General features: G+C 38.7%; 1 protein-coding gene across 1 annotated transcript in view; it reads left to right on the forward strand.

Annotated features, from left to right (window-relative positions):
• The window catches only part of EFNA5 (ephrin A5), a 202,868-nt gene extending 191,488 nt beyond the window's left edge, over positions 1–11,380 (forward strand). Inside the window, exons 3-5 of the mRNA XM_054288537.1 lie at positions 2,835–2,900; positions 3,291–3,371; positions 8,472–11,380. Of these exons, the coding sequence (XP_054144512.1) occupies positions 2,835–2,900; positions 3,291–3,371; positions 8,472–8,593 (269 nt within the window). The 3' untranslated portion in view covers positions 8,594–11,380. The remainder of the gene's footprint in view (positions 1–2,834; positions 2,901–3,290; positions 3,372–8,471) is intronic.
• The last annotated feature ends 8,471 nt before the right edge of the window (positions 11,381–19,851 follow it).

The raw sequence follows: 19,851 nt of genomic DNA on the forward strand, positions 1-19,851 counted from the left end.
TTTCAGTGGAATGTAGCAACTGCAGCAATCTGAGAAGCAGCTTTAATAGATCCCAGCTGACAAAGAGCAGTTCTCTTTCTCCTTCCCTGACGCTTTCCAATGGGTGATACATCTGGTCTAAAATCAAAAACTTAAAACATTGGTGTATTTTTTTCCTTTAAGATGCAAGGGAGAAAGGAAGAGGAGGGAGGGTGGAAGTAAAAGAAAGGAAGTAAAATAATTGACTGCAGTCATGCATCTTGGCAAACAGCATTTAATTTCTCCAGAAGGCCAAAGAAGTTGCAATGTATCCCTTCATCACCTTGGTCTTGGTTGTTAAGGAAGATGGAAGTGCTGAAAAATGATACTTGATTTTTTTTGGATAGACATTATTATTCCTTCTGAAGGTGCAAAACACTGATTAAAGAGGAATCTTTCTGAGTTTACAGCAAACATTGAAAATACATAGTTTCTCTGGAAAGAAGAAAAGCACTATTTCAAATTTCTTGTTAAGACTGTGCCAGTTTCTGGAATGATGATTTAAGTGCAACTGTTATGGTTGCAATAGGACAGTTCTTTATGATATACTCTACAGTTGTAAGAGAGTGTAAAATAGTGGAAAATATCTCAACAGTGAATGGATTTTAATATTTTTCTTCCCAAGAATACGGCAAATCACTAGCTGTTATTTGCTCCTATGTGTGTGTAAATATTATGTGAACATATGACATTCAGTGCACTAAGCATTAATTTTCTGTTTTCCCAGAAAGAATAGATTTTATTTCCAGATGGGATATTATTAGCTTCTAGCTCTCCTAGCTAGTCAGGTATTCTAGTTAGTCACCGGCTAAGAGAGTAGTCTAATAAACTTAAATAAGCAAAACATGCTTATTTTATGGACATAAGCAAGAGCATGTAAGCATCAAAGCAAAAACTTGCCTTTAAATAAATGTGTGCCAAAATGCACTTCTGAAATAATTTCTAGGCATAAAAAATCTGTCACTGATAAATTTACTGTAGGCATTCAGTTTTGTCTCATATTGGAAATGTGATTTTCACCTCTATCCTAGTAATTTGGTAATGATTATAGGATTCTTATCTTTTGAGAAATCTACAATTACCTGTTTAGTCTTAATAAAGTAATTAGCCAGTTGCATATATTCAATGAGGGCTGCCGAAATGACATAATTTCCTGAAGATAGCCACAGAGTGCAATATTGTGCCCCAAGTAACACACCAGTTACTGCAAACTCAACAGAGGGAATTTTTCTGACTTGATAAGATGCTATAGTCAAAGGCAGCTGTTAACTCTTAGCTGCTTGGCATTGTGGTAGGAGACCATCATTTCTGCATGATTTTTGTTTTGCTAAAAGAGGGGAGCAACTTTCTAGATGCAGAATCACGACATGAACTGTATTAGATTCTTTACTTTGCTCCTTTTCTGTGTTTGTACTGAATTTGCTAGTTCTTGGTAAGTGCTAGGAAAAATTGGATGCCTTTCCTGCAAGCACATCATCGAAGGCTTAGGGAATTTATTTCAAATTATTTGAGGAGCCATTCTGTTGTAAGCTTAACATGAAGACAAAGAGTTTATATGTCTGTGTATAAATTGTTTTAGTTGTTTGTCACACACAGGGACATGAATGAAATAAGGGTAAACAGAGGAAACTAACATCTTGTCAGGCCAATCATCTTTCCCAGTAGTGGCCATTTAATGCAAAATGCAATTCATTCTGCCCTAGTACATAGATTTTGAATGCAATGAAAGGTCCTCTGCAGTGCTTTAGGTAATATTTTTAGCAATAGCTCTTGAGATGTTTTCAAGAAAATAAATGTGAATGGTTTTTCACAAGTGAAGATCTTCATGCCCAAGTCAAGTTACTTGGTTGCCTATGTTGAATTGTGGGCCAATGTACAATATCAGAATTGCAGATATTGAAGAAATTTACTGGCGTGTATGGTGAAATTTACTGCCCTGGTGGTGAGAGGCAGGCATATTTCCCTATTATGTTGTATGTTGGGGCAAGAATGGTTATAGAAAAGAAGTTATCACAACAGCACTTTTTTCTGTGAAATAAGCAGATGCTGCCACTAAATCTTTGTGGGTGACCTTTTGCATTAGGACTACACATATTTCCATCTATTTTTTTCTTCTAATACAGTAAATATTCTTAAAAATTAAATACTTTGTGTGGGAAATTATGAGGGAGAGCTGAAAGTAGGAATAAACTGATTTTGTTTTGTTAGCTGTATATCATGAGGGATCATGTTTTGACTGAAGCAGGATGAGTATTTTCTCAATAAAGACCGATGCATGTGGAGACTGAGTTTGCTGTAAAATTTAATGGTGCGTATTTCTACTTTGCTGGAAGTATATAGATAGCTCCATTTTTACCACTGTCATCTTTGGTGTAATTTTGATTTTTCATCCCTTTTTGGGTTGTTGAAGTCTATGGCCTAAAATTTCAAGGTTAGCTTTTCTCTGAGTATTCTGTATTCTGAAGTATTTTTTCAATGTGGACACATGCATTGCAGCAAAAACCATATTAAACAAGCGTTCAAGAAAAATGTGTGGAAAGGTGAAAGGAGGTAATGAAACATTGAAAGTAGCATGTGCTTCACTTCTTCCATGTAAAATAATAAAGAAATTAATTTGAATAAAATCTTCAGTTATTATATGCTTTTGGATAATCAAGCTACTTTGTGCACTTGAAGTCCTTATGTTCAGGGATTGAAGTGTGGCCAGTCCTTCAGATGAAGGAAAGAGAAAGAATATTTTATTTCAGCCCAAAAGATATTTTGGATTTTCACTCTCTTGCTCTTCCACTTATTTTTCCTTTTTCTTCATTACACAGCTTCTGCAATCCCAGATAATGGAAGGAGATCCTGCCTAAAGCTTAAGGTGTTTGTGCGACCAGCAAGTAAGTTCTTCAGATTAAGATTTTGAGGGTGGCTTTCTAGCACCTACTTTACTGTGTGGTCTAGTAAACAATAATTTTTTTTTAATGGTTAAGTCTTGTATCTGTTCTCTGCATGCAGAAATGTTTGCATTACGATTTTCATTGTATTTTCTTATCGTTTTTCATAAAGCTTTGTTTGAATTACTTGGCAGTTTCTAACTTGTTGTTTCTTGAACTTTGTACAAATGGAAGACTTATACTGGCATTTGGACAAGTGCCACAGACTTTAAAATATCAATAAGCCTAATTATGTACAGTAAATAGAGAGAAAAAAAAGAGGAAAAAAGGAAAGTGGGGAATGTAAGGGTGTTTGACTAACATATTTGGCTGTTATCTCTATTTTTGTTATAGACAGCTGTATGAAAACTATAGGTGTTCATGATCGTGTTTTCGATGTTAACGACAAAGTAGAAAATTCATTAGAACCAGCAGGTTAGTATTCTTAGAGAATCTCTTTTAACAAATGCGTGTATCCCTCTGGTGCTTCAGTACTTTTTTTCCTCTTCTCTCTGCATGCTTTGCATGGTACAACTACCCCGCTTTTGCACATTTCTAGCAGGACTAATACAGCTTGTGGTATACTTCCTGTGTCCTTGTTTAATTCAGGGAAGTAAAAGTGTTGCTTTATTTGGTTTTTTTGGAGTGACGTGATTTAGTGAAATTTGGTGTGTGCCAGTGTAAAATTTCTGCCGGTATCCTGGAGCCACTGGCCCATCCAAGCCAAACACTCAGCATATTGGCAACACACTCTATTTACTAATTGTTTTACTAAAGTTTTAGAAATAAAGTCAATGGGCACACTTCATTTCTTAGGTGGTTTCAAAAGACCTTCAGAAAAACAGGACCACTTCTTGTATGCCAGTGCATGACAAAGGTGTGCAACTAACTGAGTTTTTGTTTTAAAAGAAACTAGTCCTTTAAATTCTATATAGTTGTATATGTACTTTGTTAGGCAAAGTATCATTTTACATATGTGCATGTACACACACTCACACACACCGATATTTAGGTGAATATATAAATACAAATTTCTCTCCTGTTTTTATTGAAGCCAACTGAAGTTTTGGGGGCTTTTCTTGCAAAATACTGCCTTAGGAATTTCTTCATCTGCTCAGGGCAAAGTTACATTAACCTCTACGTCAATCAAGCTACTGTTCTCCATGTGAGAAGTGCATATGTGTTGTTTGTGTGGCCAAAGCTTGTGACAGATAGAAGTGTATATAATTCTAGGGGTATGAATAACCCAGACGACTTAAAAGGAGTTAAAATTAGGTAGGTATGTAGTAAAAATATTTGCAGTAGTGGTAGACATGTTCATATAATGTGCACCTACACCATACTTACATGTTGTATTAAAACTTCAAAATAAATAGTCAAATACATAAATCATATCAGAAAATATTATATGCGTATAATTTATTGCATACCCTAAAGAACAGATTACTGAGAATTTTTTCTTTTATGTTATTTGAATGTGAATCAACATTCTCTTTGCATATAAAGCAACATTATTTTTTCTCTTCTTTATAGGCAAATCCTTTAATTAAAATTCATTAGTTACACATAAGCATAATAAGGCTTTTACAATTTAGCTGATCTAAATGATTTACCTATAGATAAGCAATAGAATTTATTATTTTTCTTTAAAATATTTTTCAGATATTTCCTAAAAATTTGGAGTTTGCGAATCAAAGATGCTCTCTAAGAAAATTTAAATGCATGCATAGTGCACTTGAATTGGCTATATTTATACATTTATTAGCAACATTCTTCTACAGAAGACACTAGGATGTTTTCTCACTGTCTCTACCTATGAGTTTGAAATTCAGTGCACTTTTTTACACTTTGTGATTTGGTGAACATGGTCTAATTAATGCGCCTGATACTGCTTGCAAAAGAGATCATCTGAGTAATACATGCCTGATTTTGGTAAACTTGATGAATTTTTGTTTCAGCAGTGTTTCTCACTTCTTACTGATTGGCTATAACTAGCTAACATCGTCACAAAGTCATTAGAAAGCAGCAGGAAAACCATGCAAGCAAAATCAAACAAAGAGCATCCTGCAGTCTGAGATGAAATACTGTTTGTGTTACCAGGGGGAAATAATAGCTTTAATGAGAAGGTTTGGTACCACAAAATTCCCACTCCTGATATCAACGCATATTTGTATTATTAATTGGGCCAGTCACCATTAGATAATCAGTCACTCTGAGATGTGCCAACTGCTGTCACATTTCTCTGTTGTTGGCCTGTTAGGGTTGCTACTGCCTTGGTGGATCTTGTTGCATGTGTTCTGTGTCGTGTACTAATTTACGTGTCTCTGATGAGCATCTTCTGCTTCTGTGCTCTCCCTTAGCCTGCCACGGTCTTCTTCCACAGTAGACACAAGAATTGGAAGGCAGGAGGGTCATGTTCAGCAGATTACTCGCTGTCATGTTTCTTTTAAAAATCACATTTGTGTGATTTTTGAACCCTTGTAATATCACTGGTTTTGTTCAGAAATTTGTAGGAATCCACAGTGATTACATTTTCATTCTTTCCTTTCTCTTTCTCCTTAATAATAAAAAAGTCCTTAAACAAAAATTGCAGCTGTGCATATCTGAAAGTTACACCTGCAGCATGTGATGTAAGGCTGTGTGATCTGAAAAAATTCATGGCTGTCAAAATCTTTTTTTCTGTATTGATGGTATTCCCCGTGTTTAGTAGTGACCTTCTGGAATTTGCTCAGTAATCTTTTTCCTCTTCAAGAATTGTCTTCAGGGTTTCAAATGAAGCAAACCCTTTTCCCCAAGCCTTAAAGACTGTGCAGTTATGACTCTGCACCTCCAAGGAAAATCATATTTGTAAAGTGATTTTCATAACTCCAGATGAATCGTGTTCTAATATATGAGTGCAGAAACCTTGCAACAGCACTGAGAGAAACCCAGATGATTTCTCAAAATGAATCCCTTAATGTTATATGGAAATTAATTCTTCTGTGAAGAATGGCTTTATAAAAATGGCATCATAGAATATCTCCATATTTTTCATTTAAGAGAAGTAATCTTTTTAGCTTAGTGCTTTTTCATTGAGTTTTTCAGCAGTAGTCAGTGTTCCAGTTGTGCAGTATCTGATAGTCAGTCAGTGAATGAGGATTTATTACTGCTATACACTAGTTCTGCCCTATTGTGTTTTAGTGCTGACTCACTGATGTAATTAGGCCAAAATTGTTGACATTCAGTGTTGAAAATTCAAACTTATTTGCAATTCTAGAGGTAGAAAGTAGTACAAGTCATTCTCCTCTGTAGTTTTAGTTCATCAGCAGTGAGTAAATGTTTCTAAATTGGGAAGAGCTAACTTTAAATATATGAAAGGAGGTTGAACTGGCAAATCAGGGTTATTTTTTCCCTGTAAGTTCTTAAATATGTTTAGCTGAGAAGCAAGCTTTTGTGAAGTATTCTATTGTCATTGCAGTGTCACCATAGCACAAGGCTGTAAGTCAGAAGTGGAATGTGAAACAGCTTTTTGTGTTGATGATTACTGAAAGTACCATTTTCAGAAGCCAGCATTCAGTGATATTTTTAGATTCCTTTGGAATAATTCTGGAGGAAAAGACTAGGGCCTCGTTTGGGCCCAATATGCCTGGGAGGGTCTGCTTGCCATACATGGTGCAGAGCTTCAACTTAAGCCATTCTAGCCAGACTTTGCCACTGTTGCCACACAGTCACAGAATGGGTGAGGTTGGAAGGGGCCACTGGAGGTCATCTAACCCAACCTCTGTACAAAAGCAGGTCCCCTAGAGCATTGTACTAAGGGATGGATTTTGAGTACCTCCAATGAGGAAGACTTGACACACTCTCTGGACACTCTGTTCAATGTATAGTCACACAGTGAAGTTCCTCCTCTTCAGGTGTAACTTTCTGTGCGTCAGTTTCTGCCCTTTGCCTCTTATGCTATTGTTTGGCATCACCAAGAAGAGATGTCTCTTTCATGAACATGTTTACAGCTAATCAGTGCTTGCTTTTCATACTTTTGCCTCGAGCAGCACTGAAACTTGTTGATAAGCCTTATGTGATTATAGCATCAATTAATGCTGGAGAAAGTACATTGATAAATTGCTAATTCAGTTTACTGTGCTCCTTGCTGTGTAACTGAGCTGGGGCTGAAGAGCCTATTAACCTAAATTATGCTAAGTACTCTCCTGATTTTGTGCTAGGTGTCAAGGATATGAAAGGGAGGGAGCTTGCCTGTGGCTAAAGCCAAGTAACATGAAAGGCTCCATGACAAAGCAGCATGGTGATCCCAGTGTCCTGATTCCTGCTTCCCTTAGTGCCTCTAGCTGGAACTGCTCAGGTCTCACCCAGTGTGATCCTGGCAGTGCAATTTTTTGAGATGAGAGCTGAGACAGGAACATCATAGACATATGGACATCTCTTATAAAATAGGGAGCTCATTTCATTAGTAGATGAGATACTATGGTGGAAACTTTGGTGTTCTAAAATAAATTTACAGATACATTTTTAGGCCGCTTCACACTTCCTAAAAAGGTTTGACTTTTTCTTTTCATTTTGTAATGAAAAACAAGAGCTGATTTTTTATGACAAGCCATTGATTATTGCTTTTTGAATAGCTAAATTAGGTAGTTTTGGATATAGAGGGCTTTGCAGAGAAAAATACCACTGCTATAACAACACCAAACTTGATTTTGACTTTGCCTACCTTTTCTATTTTATAAGCTCTGGCTTTTAGGCTGATCCTAAGTTCACAAAAACTAAACAGGGCTTTCTTTATTATGTGTCATATATTTAGTATTTGCTACCTTGTTTTCTTCTGCCACTAATGCATAAGCATGTTTTCCTAACTCAGCTGGTTCTTTTTTCATTAGTTCTAGCAGCATATATGTAAATCTCCATTTTGTGTACCATGAAAGGTTGTGAGATTTTCCGGATTGAGTGTGTATTCTATAAAATTGGTGACGGTCATGTGTTAGCCTTTAAAATTTTATTTCAAGGAAGAAAGAATGATCTCACATCTCCTGCTCACCCCTAGATGCAACATACTTCAGTGGAAACTTTGTGCATGTAAGGGGGGTCTGTGCTTGGGCTTAAACGCTGTAATTTCAAATTCAGAAGCCAAAATCTGTAACCGAATAAGGGCATTAACTGCAAAATTAATTCTGGGCCTGTGCAACACTTGAAAATCAGATGTTTTTATTTAGCTGCCTCCCAACTGATGTTGCTATCTAATAAGACATCCAAAGCTAGAACGACAGTGTTTTTCTGAAGAGGAATCTTTCATTCCTCCATCTGCTGAAATCCGACTTACTTTCTATTCCTCTGGTCTTCAGTGGGAGTTTTGCCAGTAAGAAATGCAGGACTTGGCCCCAAGTTGGTTACATAATGAGGTATTACACGCTTGTGAAAGTCAATGACAGCACAAGGTTCATTGCACTATTTCATAAAGGCACTGAAATCTACTTATAGTTGTCGGCTCAGTGAGAGTTTATTAAGGATGCAAAATCTCATTGGAATGTATGCTTTCTGTTTGAACAGATGATACCGTACATGAGTCAGCCGAGCCATCCCGTGGTGAGAACGCGGCACAGACACTGAGGATACCCAGCCGGCTTTTGGCAACTCTATTGTTCCTCCTGGCAGTGCTTTTGATATTATAGCACACTGTGCTCCGGCGACCTGTCACAGAAAATACCAGGGTCTTGGAACATCAAAGATCCACCTAACTGCTCATCCCAGGAAAGGGACTTTATTGTTTTTGCAGATGTCAAATTGTTATTTTTCCCTTTTCTTCTCCCTTTTAGCCTGAACTCAGCAAAAATTTGAAGGGGATAACTAGCTTCAGCACCCACCCCTACCTACCCTGTGACTTTCTTAACCCCTCCATATAAATAAAAGGACTCCAAATGAAAATGCCAAACTATAATAGTGACACTAGTGATTCTTATTTTCTTCTGCATTCTCCTTTAAGAAGTCACCTCTGTTAGCTCACTATGTCATCCGTATGTGGACAAGAAAGTGTAGTGGCAAATGCAGTCAGTGAGGGATAAGGAAAGTGAATGAAAACCTGGGAGAGTCTTTCTCTGTGATACAATATTTATGCCTTCTTGTTCAGCACTGTAAGATGGTCATGCAAGGCATTGTGTCACCATGTCAGGACTGGAGGGGAGATATTAAGAATAGATATAACACCATTTCCTCCAGAGGTTTCTAAATGAACCGCCTTCTGAAAGGGGAAGATGATGTTTCTCATGGGACTCTTGAAACATCTTTGACAGTAACATTTTTGCTCACAAGTAGAAATGCTGTCTTTGGTGAGAGGAAAGAGTTAGTTTTTAGGAATGTTAACACACAGCAGGCAAGGTCAGATTTAGGAAACTTCACTGGGGGTGTGAGTGCCTCTGTTATTTCGTTTTAAGGGGATAATGCACACCGGCTTATTTTATTTTAAAACAAATCACCGTGGTGCTAAAATTTTTTTCTTGAAATGCAGAGGCACTTTTGAGAATAAAGTGACCTTCCCCAGCGCTGACTCAGTAGCTGATAGCCTTGGATGCTGCTCTGGGTGTTAATACATGCTAAAAGAGGACATCGGTTGTCAGAAGAAACATGTTTGGGACACAGGATCTCCAGTGTTCTCTTGATTTGTCTCTCCTGTAAGTTCCTCAATCATGGGAATAAATCACATGTAGAAGAAGCCGGGGCTGTCTAATAGCATTGTTTGGTGGGGGAAAAGAAAAGAAGTGTGGAATATTAATTCAATGTTGATTTTTTATCTTTTCCCCTTCCAGCACAGTTTGAAGAGTAGAGGAAACGTGTTTATCAGCCGGAGATAAACTAGATGGGCTCCCAAAGACTTAACAAAATATTTTTTTAAAAATCCACTAGAATAGAAAATACATTATTTAGATATACTTTATGCTGAGAGTGAGTATATATGCTTGTCCTATTTAAACATGAGAGAAGCAGTAACCCTTGATGCAATTAGGAAATGGGACTGTCTTGTTTGATGGAATTAGGAGTGACCCTGTTTAAGGTATCTGAGCCTTGGCTAACAAAACATTAAGTAATTTGCCAGGAAGTGCAAGCCTTGGGGTATTTTTTGGCTCGGCTGCCATGAAATTCGGACTGCTAAACATAATCAGTGAAATTTCAGACCCAGACTGAAACAGAGCTTTTCTGACAAAACTGTGGTAATTAAGTTAAAGGTGAAACAAAATATGGGGCATATTCAAGCAAAACAAGATTTCTCTATATTAATTATGAAGAAAATTTCTGCAGTAATAAAATTGACTGATGCCATTAGTGGATACCACTTCATAGACTTTATATTTTTAAATGAAGAAAAGCCTTCCAGAAGTTGAGGTAGGAGAGGGGAAAACAAATTTGGCATGTAAAGGGAGGTTTTTTGCATGCTGAGCTATGACCTGGGCTTGCCTGATATCATACATGTTCATGAATACAGGACCTATACTTATAGGAGGAATGCAGGAAGTTCACTCTAGTGTGAAGTGCAGAGAATAAAGATACAGTCCAAACAGTGAGGGAAGTCCTCATCTCATTACAGGCTGTACGGTACTTTGCTCTCTTTAAGGTGTATATATTTGATACACACACACTAATACTTTCTGTAGGTAGGAATTAAAAGCCTTGGATGAGGTGAGCTTAATCTGAATGCACCTTATCAAATGGATTATTAACCATAGTACAGATAATATTGCATGATGTGTAACTATATTAAAGTGATTTGCAGTAATTGCAGGCAGTCACGCAAGTAGTGCAAATCTGATGTAGAAATGGTGACATTTGTCATTCTTTGTCTCTGAATGATGTTGAAGACGTCCATTTACCCACAGCAGAGGACTGTCACTAGCGTTACTCCTGGTGAAACTCGCCCCTTCACGTTGTCCCAGAGCCTTGCTGCGTATGTGAGGGACCACACAAGCGATGATCCCCAGGCTGCCCAGCATTCCAGCCACTGCCAGTTTCATACTTGATGGCATTAGGCAATCCCAGTCATACTAAGTACATAAATGTTGGTGGGTTTTTTGTTGTGTTGCAAACCTCTGGATGCTTTAAATGCAAATGTTGCTGAAAATTAAGGAGTCTGTTGCTCCCTTACCCTTCATCTGCCCCTGCTCAAGTCTGAGGTACTGATTCTCCCCAGCCTTAGTGGGTTACTTACACCCATGACCTGCACTCCTGGCTGCCAAGGACATTGCAATGTGAAGCAGGAAAATAGGGATCAGTCAGTTTAGTGGATACTGTGTATCCTTCAATAGAGAAGGTAACATTTCGTGTTAGATTAGAATATTGTTTTGTACTGTACTTACCTGGATGGCGAAGGAAAGACAAGTAAAACTTAAAGCTATGTTCTTTAAATTCTGTATTATTAGCAACCTCTGTTGTATATAGTGTTTGATAATAAAGTATTAATTTGATTCTTATGTCTTTTGTAAGTGAGAACAATAGACTTTCAGGATATTAAAATCACGTGTTGATCACAAGACAGAGCTTTGAAGCATCAAGTGTGATCATGGCTGAGAACTGAGAGACAAGTGGCCATGACACTGCAGCATACAGGACTCATCTTCGAAAATGTTCATCTGTTGCAAGACTTCACAATGTCAAGACCTGGAACAACATGACTTTTGATGATCAATGTTTTATCCTCGGTGTTTAAAGGTCTTATGTTGGAGCCCTGTGGTTTCTGTGTTAGTTTTGTTCTTTTGTATCATGTTTGTTTCTAAAAAGGCTTTGGGGATATAACAGCTTTTCTGTTATTTTGTTTGTTTCTTTCTTTTTAATTTTTTTTTTCCTCCTCTTTTCCTTCTGAATTTGTTCCCATTAATAGTTTTTTCCAGAAGGGATCTTGCCAGTGTCATGTGCGATATATGTATGTACTTGGTTCCAAAAGAACTAGAAACAAATTTGGGAAGTACTGAGAGTAGTTGAGTAGATTGTTTCCTTTCCTCTATAATTATGGAAGGAAAATGGTTGTATTTGTACCTGTTGATTCCCACCCCTAGCCCTCAAAACTGGACTTAATTCATTGCCTTATGGGTGCAATGGTTCAGCCACTTTCAGAGGTTTAGAGTATTAACTCTTCCCCTCTTTTCATTACACTTGGATTTTGTAATCACCAGTTTTAATGTACAACCCTCCACACTTCTCTTCCCTCTTCCTGCCCTGCCTCCTCTCCCACCCTCCTCCTTTTTCAATTTGGAGCTGTGAATGGGCAGATCTGTTTCTGGTCTGGCATCACTGAGTTTTTCCCATGCATTCGCCCTCGAGCTTCTCAGATGTGAGACAAATCTCCCTACAATAGGCTTGCTGCCATTGTCTGTACAGTTTAATAGATGCTGGCATGTTGGAGGTTACCCATGAGTCTGCGAAATCCGCTTACCATGCTTACTCTTGACACCCCATTGAAGACACTCATTGTGTATGCATCTGGGTATGAAAGTCCAGCTCAGTGTGGTCCTGTGCTTGTACTGCCCTGCTTTGCAGTTTCTTTGCACTTATTCATTGAGTGCTGTTTTTGAAATGCTTACATTATATAAACTTAAAAGAAAATGTTAAAAAAAAAACAAAACACCCAAACGCCCTGCCCCATAAGATCTGTATTTGTATATACACGTGTCCGTACAATTATACTTAAATAAAATTAAAGATTTTCATCATTTTAATTGGTTCTTTTAGACTGCCTTTTTGTTTAATTAAATGCATTTTTGTTTTGTGGGCTCTTTGTACCTACCTTACCCAGAATCATAGAGTGTTTGGATTTGGAAGGAACCATCAAAGGTTTTCTAGTCCAATGCCCTTGCAATGAGCAGGGATATCTTCCACTAGGTCAGGTTCCACAGAGCCCCATCCAAACTGACCTTGAGTGTTTCCAGGGACAGGACAGGAATGGAGAGGAGTATGAATGGGAATGGGTGAAAAATCCACATTACAGGCACAATAACTGACTACCTAGAGATGTCACTACCAATGCCCTGGCAGATCTCTGCTCTTCACCCTCTTTAATGTGTTTAAAGCTCTTCCAAATACTTAAGAGGGTAAGGAGCTGTATCAGCCAAGTGCTGGTGCATTACATCATCACTTTGCCCTGCTCTGGGCCTTGCAAGTGATCTTCCTTCCCTGCGTAACAAGTGGTTGTAAGGTGCAACTCTTACTTCCTGAAGAGTAGAGCCAGCCCCAGAGTTGTGCAAATAGGCCAGGTGCAGTCCCCCTCTTCCCAGGATGTCTCTCAGACTGGCAAATCTGAGAAGTGGTTTTGAAATATTAGCCATATCTTCCTTTACCAAAAAGGCTCAGAGCAGCCAAGCCTAATGAATGGGAGAATTCATTAGGGGACCTTATAGTAACAAGGTTTCTTCCTGAAGGGAAGGGGTAGAAAAGTGGAAGCAAAGAACTGGACGGCTTTCGCTTCCTTCTTCCTTCCACCCTGCTCCCAAAGGCTGATATAGTAGTGCCTCTCCAAAAGTACATGACTGCATTGGTGTTGGCTTGTGTTTAGGTCTGAAATAGTTGTCTTTGGCAGTGTCTGCTTACTACTCCTATGATAGATTGAACCTGAGAATTTAGGTCATAAAAGGTGGGGAGCACATACCAAAACCTGTAGTACATGCACTGTACATTCAAAACTGCTGTAATTACACTGTGTTAGCATTAAGCTCACAGAAAGCTTTTTATTATATTTAATTAGTTGACAGGGCAGCAAATACTAATTATAACTTACTCTAACCTTCTTTTAAAATGAGAAATGACAGCGTGGTGAGAAGGAAAGCTGTGTGTCTGAATATTTGATACAAAGAATTGATGCACCATTTTTTTTCTCTGGAGCTGTGATGTTAGTAGGAGGAGAGGGTTATAAGTGACACATGTTCAGTATGTTTTAACATAATAACCATGTCCAGAAAATATCCTGCCGTCTGACACACTTGATAGCCTTTGCTCAGAAGACACTGCTTTTGCTGAGAATGGTATTTGATTTCATTTTTCTGCATTAGTGTGCACAATGGGCCTTTATACTCCCCCATCTTCCCTTCTGCAGAATATTTCTGCTCACAGAGTACCTCTGAGGGCATTCTCAGGAATATTCAGGCATGCATCATACTGCTATAATATGGTTGTGTGCCAAAGTGGTTTTATTCATTTAGAACAAAGCTTTGATTTATACAGGTTAGAGATGTGGTAATCAACTGGGATGGTTAAATTTTTTACAGGCTTTAACACTGCAGGAATCAGAAGTACCTCCTTCCTTATAACTCTTATTTTTGTTAGCATTTGCCTTTACTGGGAAGTTTAGTTTAAAGCCTAATTCAACTTCCCATTGCAGTTGTATACATAAGAGCCCAAAACAAGACGGAAACTTCACTGTAAATGCTGCAGCGCAGGCAGCTCTTATATGTGGCTATTTGTGTTTGCTTTCAGCACATTTGATTTGCTCCTGCTAATCAAGTAACCTGAAATATCACCAATTTGAATTTTTGTTGAAATTTTCCCTAGACCACATAGAAGATTTTAAAGCAATGTCTTTGTTGGATGAAAAAATAAACTCTAAGAAAAATTCAAAAAGAGATACAAAATTTTTGTGCTAAATAGGTTTTCTGTTGGTTCCCTCCCCCCAAATAAATATGTTAGCTGACTAATGCTGTCAGTCATATTTCATTTAGAAGAATTCAAACCACAAGATAACTCTTGCAGCCACCAGCACATCTTGAAACACTCATTTTTCCTATGATGGTTCTTCAAGCAAATTCTCATGTCATTTGATTACGCAAGGAGGAGTATAAATATGAGAAATTGCAGGGTGGTAAGCTAGATGTGTGTTTGGAGGGAAAGAAGAAGAATTTTCTGTTTTCCTAGCACTTTGTGAATGCATACAGTGCATTCAAGATCAAGAGTATAGAGTGATTTCTAGACTCTTCTCTGCCTTGTAATGTGACTCTGAAGGATGGAAGGTACCTCCTGCTGTAGATACAATCTCAAGTCTCACAGTTCTTGGAAACAAGAATTTATGTTCAAAGCCTGCTTGCCCTAAGTGCTATTTTGTGGGACTTGCCCACTTACCAATATATACTTTCCAGTACTAATTTTAGCATCGAAACACATTTATCTATCCACATTTATCTGCTGCTGAGAGTACTGAAGTTTTTGTCTGGAGGGTATTTGTGAAAGGAAAGGTCAAGTAAATCAATAGGATACAGAAGGTGTGTCTCACTCTGATCATTGTTGTGCTGAGAACCAATTGTGAAATTTGTTCTCATCTACTGTAAGTTAAGGTATCTCAACTAATTGCTTGATTAATCACTGACCACTAGTCCAAGAAGTTTATGAGGCTTTGCTTTTTTCTCTCCTCACTGCCACTTTACCTATAGCTGAACAAAACAGTAAGTGTAGAAATAGCACAGCAGAAGGAAGGCATCTTGAGGCCTAACTGGCAGCCCTGATGAGATACTGAAGTCTCAACCCATTTACACTTGGGTATTGGGAATAAGTGGAGTGTTACATTTTGCAGATGACAAGCTGTGATCCTGCAGCAGCTATCCTTGTCTGAGGAGGGTCAGAAGAATCAAGCCCTTAGCTGGGTGTGAATGCTTCAGTGGAAACTTGGCATGCTGTGCATTACGTAGCACTGTGTGTATCCCAGTGCTTCTGTTGACTACAATGAGGGTGGAGAAGGGGTGGGGAGGAGAGAGCTCTTTCAGTCACAGATGGCTGAGCAGCAGTGGGAAGTGTATAGCAGACTCTAAGCCCAGGAGTAGTTACTGGTGTAAATTGCCTGTGAGTAGGCTTGCTTGTTTGTGCAAATTCATAAAAACATGAAATAGAAAACCTGGAAAGTGCCTGATTGTGTTCTCTGGTCTGTGCTTGCAGAAATCAAGGAAAGATTTCACATTGACTCAGGCCTACCCTGCTCCTTTTTGAAAACTCACTAGCATTTAAAAATACACACCTTACCTTGCTGTTCTAAAACAGGAATAACTTGGGATTAGTCCTGCACTCTGCAGGGCTTCTCCTGGGGCTGTTGCATGTGGAGGTGGCAGCTCAGGATTTTGATGAACCAGGCCCTTTTGAGAGGTCTTCCCCAGCTGCTGAGTGCTCTCTGTAGCAGATGTTTTACAGGTAATTTTTAGAATTTGTTTTGGGAGGAAATTTTTGTTTTATTTCTGCCATCAAAAAGATCTTGAAGCTGGAGCACTTGAAGAGTGTAGATATAGTGGCTTTCACAGGGAGGAATACAGCAACATTTTGATTTAGCACAGCTGCAGAGAGAAGAACGTCAGTTCTACCTTAAGAAAGGATTGAACAGGAGTGTGGACTATGCACAATGTTAATGGTTAGACTTTAAATGTGAGGCAAAGCCGATAAACCCATGCAGTGATGCTTATCATGCTTTCTACTTCAGTTTCACAATATCCTGGTTCTTGCATTTAATTGCATTACAAAAAGCCTTGCATTCCCATTGGCACAGAAGCCAAAGCAAGTGTGCATATCATCCTGCCTGGTGAATTCTTGCCCTTTTTGTGGTTGTTTATTTCATTAGTTATTCTGCATTTATTTGCAGGTGAAAAGAAAAGGAAAACTCATGCATACTTCCTATGCTCTGGTCTCATTAGCCAGATTTCCTCAAAACTCTTGTACTCCAGAGAAGTTTTGCCAAGTAGCTAAATGAAATGCACATGGTATGAATATTTATGCTGCTTTAATGATCAGATTTTTGCATCCATGAATAATAAAGGTTTTAACAAGAACAGATAACAAGATTGGCACAAAACAGTGAAGTGGTTAATATAGCAACCTCTCTGTTGCAGAATTCCCCTGAGAGCAGTAGACTGAACAATCTTCCTCTCCTTCCTCTTCCTCTAGTACCAAAATTAGTCTGATGGGACATGCAGATCCTCAACATAGCTTTGCAGAAAGCATGTGTTTTATCTACTACTGGTTCTATAGCCACCTCTTTCATGCTTCCTTTGAGGAAGTTCAAGGTTTTTTGACTGAAAGGGACCTTCAATTTTGAACACAATTTTGAAATTTTGATTTTTATTTCAGATGGTCTCCAACAACATTTGCATTTGAATCTGAAGCTGCTACTTTGCTTTGTCTTTTCAGCAGCAACTAGCTGACAAGTGTTTGCATGATTCAGAAGTTTGGGGGCTGCAAATCAAAGCAGCACGGTTTCCATGAGCTGAGGTAGGAAAGGGTAATCCTCTCAACTCCCTGTGCTAGCTCAGCGATGCTGAAGGGCAACGCTTTAAGGTCTGTCTTTGGTGAGAAACAGGGAAGCTGCAAAATCCTGAGGACCACAGACCTCATTTTACTGGCCTATATCCGCAGCTGCTGAAAGCCTTGTCTCTTCAGCGTTAAAGTGATGTGCTCTAAGTTCATGGTAGCATTGTGCTTAGAGGGGGCACAGAGCTTTTTTCCCACTGATGCTGCTCTTTTTTTCTGCTCTGATGCTTTTTAGAGCAAGGGCTTATTGCATGTTTACTATGCCCTGGTGTGCTGCTGCCTGGTGTGGGAGCAGGTGCCAGGTGATGCATGTGTAGATAAGCAAGGTCAGACCAGCAAGCTCCCACTCAGAGGATATGCTCACCCTTTCTCAGCTCCTCCCCGTGCTGTGAAGTTTGCCTTGCTGCCATCCCAGCTCAATGCAGGTGTTGGTGGGGATCCAGGGTAAATACTCTGCACTCTGTATTTTTGCCACTTGAAGATACCAAAACACATTTGCCTGAACTTTGATCTTTGGCCAAGCCTGTCCTTCAAGGATGACATTTAGGGCTGATAGTCAAGGTTGCCTGCCACATTTCACTACATATCTTGTGAATATGGCTCAAACTGGGCCACTGATGGCAACCTTGCCCTCAGAGTAGGAGCTAAAAGAGCCTTCAGGGAAGAGCTGGCCTATAAATCTGCCTAGGGCTAGGTACTGTAGCCTATGTAAGTCCAGCAGATGATACTTGACAGAAAATAAATGAATTAAATTAATTTGCTTTTTTTAAAAGAAGGAAATAAAATTTAAAGCAAAAGAGTGACTTGAAGTCACAGATGAATGTTTTCAGAAAAGTTTACTTATTTACTTACATCCATTGAGTTAATGGATGAACAATCAGGGAAATAAAATAAGATTTTAATCTTAAATGCAGATTAAAATAAATAACCATATTGCCATCTTCTGCATGTACAGGTTTATTTGGTGTTACATCCAGCATACTGAAAGAAAAAAATCCTTCAGATTTTTAACAGTTTTAAAAGTATTTTTAGGACTTCCATCAAGGGGCAATAGGCTTGCTATGAACAAGCAAATCCTTTTTTGCTGTGTGCATATACATGACAAACAACCAGTACCATGGAGCAAGTTATCACTGACAGTATTATCTGGATGTCTTGTCACTGCTCTTGTCAACTGTTTGCTCTTTTGGCATCCTTTCAGTGAAAACTTGTCCCAGAAACCACCATGGAAGCTATTTACTCTATTTCAAACATAATTAAAAGAAGAAAATTGCAAAGGAATAAATTAAAATCTCAGGCACTACCCTAGTTTCAGGCTTCTTAGGTAACAGATAACTGTCTTAAAGCAGGGTTTAAGATAGTAAAGAATAATAACCTAATAAATCGTCTGTTTTGAAATGTAGTGCAGTTTGGTATCTGCTTCTGCTTCAGAAGGCTGAGTACTTTACCAAGTCTCTGTATTTCCCCTTTTCTCCTGAATAAAATATGAAGTCTGAAGAAATTTCTGTGGGCAAGACTAGAATGAAAACACACATCTCTGCCATGTGAAACACCTGTTGTATTTGCAGGAGCAGAGACATATGTAATCCAGGGCAAGTCCCCATAATATATATCCCAGCACTAAATCTGTGATTGCAGAATTGGAAAATGGTTTTGGTAATGTGAAAAGAAAATACATGCAGACTTGCAATAAAATTGGGAGGGGTAGGGGTGGGGGAGATGGGAAGCAAAAGAATGTCCTAATTGGACATCCTACAGAGAAATGAAACAAGAGAACTATTCTTGTGGTGGAGCATCAGGGCATGAAGATTCCCAAGAAGAGTCATGTGGAGGAGGAAGAAAACACACAGTGACTCATTGGACAAGTAGTTTCCATTTGGAAAAACTAGGCAAGAAACATTAGCATGCCAGATTTGGGAGCTGTTTATATCAACAGAGTACACTGCTAATTGCATATACAGAATGAGTGATACCAAGTCTGGAAACTATCATGCCTCATCTAACCTCACAGTATTCACTGTTTGACCAAAAGGGCAAGAGAAAAACAATGCAAGTGCTTGAAATCTAGCAATAAACAGCGGGGAACTTTCTGAACTGGTCACCTGGTGCTGTGCTGTGATCTCTGGCTTTTAACTTCTCATGTGTCTTCAAATTAGGAGAGATGATAGTGTATCCAGTAGAAATTCTGTCTAGAGGGCATGCTGGAAAGAATCAAATTTAAGCACTGTATCAAACAAAGTGTGTCTTGTAAACAGTCCTGGTCCAGCTACTAACAAACACACTCACACCCCACTGTGCTGTATGTACCCAGCTGTGTGATTTGCCTATCTATTTATTTTCAGGGAATTGTTAATCCTACCAGTAAGAGGTAAACTAGAAACTTAGGGCCAGAGTTTGAATATTTTGAAACACAGTTGTTGAATGGACTGGGGTCAAGAATAAATAGGAAACCACAGCAGAATAAAGGAAATACCTTGTTTATTCCTTGTGAGCCAGCGTATTCTCCCCTTTTGCCCAGCTCCAGCCACCAGGCATTTCTTAGTAAACAAGCTGGGGAGAATTCCTGTCAGTAACATCATGCTGCAGAAGAGGTGGCCAGAAGAGATTCTGTGACAAACTTGTTTGGGCAGGGCATGAGGTGTGGATACAAACTTGTGTTTGAAAAGCCTTTGCAGAA

The sequence above is a fragment of the Melozone crissalis genome, unplaced genomic scaffold, assembly GCF_028551555.1.
Source record: "Melozone crissalis strain CALT ecotype California unplaced genomic scaffold, PUWL_Pcris_2 ptg000005l_1, whole genome shotgun sequence".
Taxonomy (NCBI): Eukaryota; Metazoa; Chordata; class Aves; order Passeriformes; family Passerellidae; genus Melozone; species Melozone crissalis.